This window comes from Solanum stenotomum, chromosome 7, assembly GCF_019186545.1.
Source record: "Solanum stenotomum isolate F172 chromosome 7, ASM1918654v1, whole genome shotgun sequence".
NCBI classification, from domain to species: Eukaryota; Viridiplantae; Streptophyta; class Magnoliopsida; order Solanales; family Solanaceae; genus Solanum; species Solanum stenotomum.
In genome coordinates this window covers 18,974,281-18,982,560 of record NC_064288.1, presented here as the reverse complement: position 1 = coordinate 18,982,560, position 8,280 = coordinate 18,974,281, and the positions used below count along the sequence as shown (strand labels likewise).

General features: G+C 39.6%; 1 protein-coding gene across 1 annotated transcript; it reads left to right on the top strand.

Moving 5' to 3' along the window:
- Window positions 1-3,657: 3,657 nt before the first annotated feature.
- LOC125869706 (uncharacterized) lies at window positions 3,658-4,863 on the top strand. Its single transcript, XM_049550159.1, has one exon. The coding sequence runs from the start codon at window positions 3,658-3,660 to the stop codon at window positions 4,861-4,863; it is 1,206 nt and encodes a 401-aa protein (XP_049406116.1).
- The last annotated feature ends 3,417 nt before the right edge of the window (window positions 4,864-8,280 follow it).

The following is an 8,280-nucleotide window of genomic DNA, read 5'->3' as shown; positions in this document are numbered from 1 at the left end:
GGAACCTGAGAGAGACAAAAACAAAGAAAAAAAGTAAAATTAGGAAATATTTGACTAACGTTCAATAATGTAGTTAAGAATAAATCTAAAAGCCAGACTCCCCGGCAGCGACGCCAAAATTTGATACGCTCAAATTACACCTCCTTACAGAAGTATAAGCGATCGTTATCAAGTAAAAAACCCAACTTGTAGGTTGGGATCGATCCCACGAGAAAAATGGTTTAGACTTTACTTTAACCAACAATTATATTCAATTAGTCAAATTATTTCCAGAAACAGGAAATAAAAGGGGGGTTATGCTTGTGTGAAATAAATAGTCAGAACTTAATAAGTAATCAATAATCAAACTCAACTTTGGTTGTTATCAAGATAAGAGAAATAACTAGGGTATAGGTGTTCCCCACAATCTCATAACGCAGTAATCCTAGTAACAACAATCCTTTTCTAGTGTATTACATGCAAAGTGATAAGTTAGGTATCTCTAAATCCTTGGTCCAGCATCTAGAGAATTTCACCCCGCACCTTGGTCCGGCTACGTGTGTATAATTTACTAACCCTTACCTTTACCTCATATTAGACATCATAAGCGATGTTTGGCTTAGTTATTACTTCGCACCAATCAACACTAGCCTATTAGATAGTATCACACTAAATCTATGTTGATAATTCTTTTCTTGTTAATTACCTCCTTGGTCCAGCAAGTAGTAACAAGGCAAGTTCTAACGTTGGCCACCGTTAAAAAGACTTCTAAACGAAAGAATTATCAATGCATGCAAAATACTAGTCAAGAATTGCTTATTTACTGTTCATACTTTGTTAATCGCTCATGGTTCCCACAACCCTAGTTGTGGATTTAGTTACTCATATTGGCAAGAACACAATTCATAATTGTAGATGAAGAAATCATGAACTTACGTAAAGAGAATGCTAAACCCAGAAATTTAACTTCAATTGCAAAGCCAAAATCTTAAAAACGAACTTGGGAAATCAATAATTGCAAGAGATGCAAATTAATCTCCAAAGTTACAAAGTAAAACTAGAATAATAGTGTCTAACCCCCAAAAACGAGGTTTACATGTCCTATTTATAGAAAACAAATCCTAAATAAAAAAGGAAACAAATTAAGGAAAGTTTTGTTCAGGTACGCGTCTTCAATCCACGAGACCGACTTACGGACCGTCGATGGATCTACGGTCCCTAAGTCCTTTCCGTCAATCGGGACTTAGAAAATATTTCAGCTTCCAAAAATCAGCTTCTCTGAATCAAACGACGGACCAGCAGTACGGACCGTAGATCGACCTACGGTCCGTCAATCCCCTCCGTAGCTCCATACTTAGAATCTTCACAAATCAGGTACTGGAACCCTCGCACTATCACTCTACGAATCAACAGTACGGTCCGTAGATCAATCTACGGACCGTCAATGGGCACCGTGGTTCCACACTTGGTCAGATTTCCCTGATTTGTCCTCAATACCATGCCTGCTGATCTATGGTCATAACCTACGGACCGTGAATGGACCTACGGTCCGTAGATCACCTCCGTGAATGCCCTATTTCTGCATTTCCTTCAGCTGTCTCTAAACTTCCACGCCTGAACACCTTTCCTGCAAAACATGATAAAAACACATAAAAACCAATATAAAAAGGCCCTAGACACACACAACTTGTAAGTGAAATGTATTAGAAATACCGTAAACTCACGGTATATCACTCACTTATACCAGTCTTTTCCGATGCGAGAATATGTCAATAATGATGGCCTCGGGAAGGGAATTGGGAATCTTTTTTAAGAATCAAATGTTGTGCTTGAGGAGATGATCGAGACATCTGGCATTCGAGATGCCAAAACAGAAGAGCAAGTACCTAATTGGACATCTACACAACTCCTGGTTCCTCACTCGTCTTGGTAGAAAAAGACATATCTATTTTGCTTATTTCTAAAATTAGTGGTAGTCTGAATGAGACCTAAGACCCACCCTTTATGTCGTTTTACCTCTTTAAGCTTTAATTTCCCTCGTGATGTTTGAAAAGGCAGATTGGCCTATGGTCATGGCCAAAGTTTGTACTTTCTTTTAATCTAAATAAAAGCCTCCTTTATTGCTTAAATCTATTTATTCACAACTTAATAATTTATTTTAAACTTTTTTTTATATGACATGGCTTATTTATGATTTCAATAAAAATAACTTAAAACCTGCCAATATCATGTCATGTCATAAGCTGAGTGAGAAAAATGAGATAGATGAGAATGGGTTCGAGGAATATGATAAAGAGACCATGGTTCTAGAACACCTCGGAGAAGAATTGAAATAGTTTGAGAATCAAGAGAAGTCAAACTTAGAGGAGACTGAGACCGTGAACCTGGGAGATGAAGAAAGTGTTAAAGAAATCAGGATCAATGTCCATCTCACAGAAACTCAGAAAGAAGAGCTCATCAGTTTGCTTAAGCAGTATATCGATGTATTTCGTTGGTTTTATGATGATATGCTCGAATTGAGCACATATATTGTTTCTCACAAGTTGCCGATCAATCCAGATTTCACTCCGGTAAAGCAAAAAGTCGGAAGTTCAAGCCAAATTTGAGTTTGAGAATCAAAGAAGAAGTTACCCAACATATTCAAGCCAAAGTTGTGGAGGTTACTAAGTATCCAACTTGGTTAGCCAATATTGTTCCAATGCCTAAGAAAGATGGTAAAAATTAGAATATGTGTTGATTACAGAGATCTCAATAAAGTCAGTCCCAAAGACAATTTGCCATTGACGAATATCCACATACTCATTGACAACTGTGCTAAGCATGAAATGCAATCATTTGTGGATTATTTTGCGGGTTATCATCAGATTTTGATGGATGAAAAAGAAGCTGAAAAATGGCTTTCATGACACCATGGGATGTTTATCATTATTGGGTAATGCCATTTGGTCTTAAGAATGTCGGGGCCACATACACGAGAGCCATGATTGCTATCTTCCATGATATGATCCATAAGAAGATTGAAGTATATGTGGATGATGTAATCATCAAGTCCCGCTAGAGTTCAGATCACTTGACCCATTTGAGAAAGTTCTTTGATCGGTTGCGTCAATACAACTTGAAGTTGAATCCTGCTAAATGTACTTTTGGAGTACCTGCTGGTAAATTATTGGGTTTCATAGTTAGTAGAAGAGGCATTGAGCTTGATCCTACCAAAGTCAAGGCGATTCAGGATTTACCGCCTTCGAAGTCTAAGAAAGAAGTTATAAGTTTCCTTGGAAGATTGAACTACATTAGTCGATTCATAGCTCAATCCACGGTAGTTTGCGAGCCTATCTTTAAGTTGTTAAAAAAAATGCACTGACGGTGTGGACCGAAAAGTGTCAAAAAGCTTTCGATACTATCAAAGATTATTTGACAAATCCACCAGTATTAGTACCTCCGCGAGAAGGAAGTCCATTGTTACTATACTTGTCTGTCTCAGAGAATGCATTCGGGTGTGTATTAGGACAACATGATGAAACTGAAAAGAAGGAACGCGCGAACTACTATCTTAGCAAGAAGCTTACTCAATATGAGGATCGGTACACTCTATTGGAAAGAACATGTTGTGCTTTGACTTGGATCTCCCAAAAGCTGAGGCATTATTTTTCTTCATATAAAACATATCTTATTTCCAAGATGGATCCATTGAAGTATATTTTCCAGAAAGCTATGCCGACTGGAAAACTGGCGAAATGGCAGATGCTTCTGAGCGAGTTTGACATTGTTTATGTTACTCAAAAAGTGGTAAAAGGACAAGCATTGGCCGATCATCTTGCAGAAAATCCAATCGACGAAGAATATGAACCGCTCAAAACATATTTCCCTAACGAAGATGTATTGTTCATAGGAGAAGCCATTTCTGAGTCATACCCTAGTTGGAGGGTATTCTTTGATGGAGTGGTGAATTATAATGGAGCTGGAATTGGAGCGGTTCTAATATCGGAATTCGGTCAACATTACCCCGTGACGGCTAAACTTCGATTTCATTGCACCAATAATATGGCAGAATACGAGGCTTTCATTCTTGGTATAATGTTAGCCATTGACATGAATGTCCAAGATTTTCTAGTAATTGGAGATTCAGACTTGTTAATTCATCAGGTTCAAGAGGAATGGGCCGTGAAGAATCCAAAGATTGTACCATATGCACAATTGGTGCAAAGATTCTGCAAAAGATTTCGAAAGATAGATTTTATGCACACTCCAAGGTTGCAAAATGAATTTGCTGATGCTCTTGCCACTATCTCCTCTATGATCAAGTATCCAGATCAGAATTACATTGATCCTTTGGAGATAGATTTAAAGGAACAACCCACTCATTATTCGCATGTCGAAGCGAAACCAGATGGAAAGCCTTGGTATTATGATATAAAGAAGTACCTGGAGACTGGAATTTATCCAGAAGATGCGACATCCAATCAAAAGAAGGAAATATGTCGATTGGCTAACAATTTCTTTCCAAGTGGGGAAATCCTTTATAGGAGGACTCCAAATTTGGGACTCCTCAGGTGCGTAGATTCCATGGAAGCTACAAGACTTCTTGAGGAGGTACATGCTGTAGTCTGTGGACCTCATATGAATTGGCTTACTTTGGTAACAAATATCATTCGAGCTGGTTATTTTTGGATGACTATGGAGCATGATTGTTGTAGATTTGTGCAAAAGTGTCATAAATGCCAAGTACATGGTGATTTGATCAGAGTACCCCCTCACGAACTTAATGCTATGGGATCACCTTGGCCATTTGTGGCCTGGGGCATGGATGTCATTGGCCCAATTGAGCCAGCCGACTTTAATGGACACAGATTTATTTTGGTTGCCACTGATTATGTAACACCCTGACTTTCCAAAACGTCTAAATTAACTCGTATCTTCGTGGAAAGACAAGGAGGGTGAGTAATAAATTAAAAATGATGTGGTATGTCATATTTTAAGTGTTCAAGGGTTGTATCTCAAGTTTTGAAGTTAAGTAAGTGGCAAAATAAAAGTTGGCGAAAGTTATCGTAAGTTCCTTTTTAAAGATTTGTCTAAAATTTGGGTCAAATGTCTTGGATGTTTTCTCCCATTATATAAAGACTTAGAAGGCCTATCACCCATTAAATCGAAGGCCTACAAGTCTATTTTGCAACGCACAAAACCCTGTATCAAACCGACATCAGAGCAAAAAGTTATGAGGATTTTACTAGTGACTGTCGGGGCAGAATCCGGGTCGGGTAAAAAATATGGTATGGAGGCTTATTTAACGTTTTAAGCCATGCAAAACATTCCATTTCAGTTCCAAACTAGAGAAAAAGCTTAAGACAGAGTTCCTATGGAGTTCTAGCATGATGAAGGTTAGTTTTTGATGATTTCTACCATTAAACATTGCCCCCGTGCCTAGAAACGTAATCCCTACACGTGGCAATCATTTTTCCCTTTCTATTAGCTGTGTTTGGAGATGGTTTTTGAAGATATAAATTTGTAGTTATTGCTGTTTCTTCAAGGTTTACACTTGGTTAACTAAGGTAATCATTTTGGGACCCTTTTATGGTTGTTTTTATGAATTTCTACGGTCGTTTCGACAAGTTGGGGCAATATGGCAAATCTGCCGATTTAAGATTAATTATGAACTGTTTATATGTGCGTACCAGCTGTGTATATATAGTGTTTGTGAAACTTAGGACATAAGAAACAACTTTTGTGAAGGAACTATGGTCTTTCAAGCGTTCATTGGAAAGGTATGTTAAGGCTATTCCCTACTTATGACATGTTTCCTTAAAGCTTAGGAGCAATGTAATTGGGCTGTTATCCTCGTTACACTTGTAGACATTATTGTTGATTGTTGGCTGCTCGAGTTGATATAATCCTCCCTTATCAGGATTCTTATTCAGTTAGTAGTGTCCCTATGTTGGACACGACTTAGAGGCTATTTGTATAGGTTGTTTATAACTAAATTGCTCGCTTTTAGCGATTGGATTGTTATTGTTGCCCTTGGGGCTATTGTGGTTAGCTGCAGGAATGTGATCTATTCCTAGAAGGGCTATGCTCTGCCTACAGGGTTATATGGATGCCTAAAAGGGCTATGAGTTGCCTACGAGGCTTTATTGATGCCTAGAAGGGCTATGAGTTGCCTACAGGGCTATATTAACGCCTAAGAAGGCTATGTGCTTCCTACAAGGCCATATTGTTGCCTAAGAGTGCTATGAGTTGTCTATAAGCTATGCTGATACCTAAGAGAGCTATGTGCTCCCTAAGGGGATATATTAATGCCTAAGAGGGCTATGTGACTACCTACGGGGATTGGGGACTACCGATAGGGATATATAGGTTGATTGGCACCTTCTGGGCTTATGGGGGCCTGAGTAGGTGGTCTTGTGTAATGTTTGTACCTGCCAAGCTTATGGGGGCTTGGGTAGGTTGTGTTTTGTTATTTTTGATAAGTTTAGATTTAGGAGCAGGTCAGTACACTTATCTTATCTTTGATTTATTTATCAGATTATTCCAGTATATCAGGATACCTCCTCATAGTTTATTGCCTTTCATACTGTGTACATTATTTTATACTGACGCCCCATTGCCTTAGGGGTGCTGCATTCATGCATGCAGGTCCTAACAGACGACCAAGTAGACCTCCTCAGCAGCAGGATTGACTTTTATCCGGTTGGCTAGCCCCTTTCCTCCGGAGCTGCCAGAGTTGGGAGGTTTGTTACCTTTTGTTGTATATATCTTTATGGGTAGGCTAGGCCCTGTCCCGCTAATCTTTACTACTCTTAGAGTCTTGTAGACTAGTGTGTTGGGTGTATAGCTACGTTATGGTCATACTGACCTATGTTGTTGGTTTGCTGAAGCTTGTGAGCTGTTTGATGTATTGTATTGATATATACCTGCTTTTAGTTTTGGTATAGATATCATAGTGGCCTCGACGTCCAATTAGGACTTCTGTGCTAGTTGGCTATTTATTTATATGATCTCCTAGGAGTAGCTGTTTCTTTTATAGATCAGTTGACAGGGGTCTTACCGGCCGAGGGCTTAGTTTTAAGCCGAGATAGACTTGTTTGTTTTCTTGATTGTGTGTGGCTGACATGCGCTAGTAGCAAATGCTTCAGCTCAGGCCTGAGTTTTGGCATTAGGAGCCAGTTGCGCCCCTCAAGTTTGGGGCGTCACAAACTTGGTATCAGAGCAACGTCGTATCCTAGGGAGTCTGCAAGCCATGTCTAGTAGAGTCTTGTTTATAAATGTGTTGTGCACCACATCCGTTAAGCAAGAAGCTACTAGACATATTAGAATGACTATCCTTCTTTTCCTCACCTCGTGCTATAGAGCGGTGTCTTAAGGGTTGAGGTTTCTGTATTAGAATTGATACTTGTATGCAAATAGAGATGACTGACACTACACAGACCACAACTAGCCAGGGGCTAGATACAACTGCAAGCGAGGGTACCTGCAAGGTACCACAGGTGAAGGTAGCCTATTGTGAGACCCAGGGGGAGAGATCTTCTCAGCCCCCTATAACTTCTCCACCGCCTCAGGAGCACTCCGAGGGCTACAAGACTTTCGACTCCACCAACAATACCACCTCTAGTTCCTCATATTCCATCTGATCAGGATTTCAAAAGTGCAGTATGTATGTTAGCACAGATAGTAGCTGCACAGTGCCAACCAGTTGCACCAAATGTTGCCGGACCTTTCGAAGGGCCCGAAAGTTCGAGAGTTCGTGAATTTTTTGCCTTGAATCCTCCATAGTTTACAGGGACAGATCGTAGAAAAGACTCTCAACACTTTATTGATCAACTTCATAGGATCTTGAGTCATGCATGCCTCAGCGACTGAGTCAGTTGAGTTAGCAGCATTTCGATTGCGCGAAGTTGCAGTATTGTGGTATGAGAGTTGGGAGAGATCTAGGGAAAAAGATGCATCCCTACTCACTTGGGATAGCTTTACAAAAGCTTTAATAGATCACTATTTGCCTCGAGAGATTAGGGATGGCAGGGTGGACCAGTTTCTGAACCTCTGATAGGGCAGCATGAGTGTCCGAGAGTACGGGCTGAGATTTGATTCATTAGCTAGATATGCACCAGCATTTGTTGATATGATACATGATAGGGTTTGTAGATTTGTGGGAGGGTTTGATGATATACCGTGAGTTTACGGTATTTATAATACATTTCACTTACAAGTTGTGTGTGTCTAGGGCCTTTTTGGATTGGTTTTTATGTGTTTTTATCATATTTTGCAGGAAAGACGTTCAGGCGTGGAAGTAAAGGGACAGTTGAAATAACT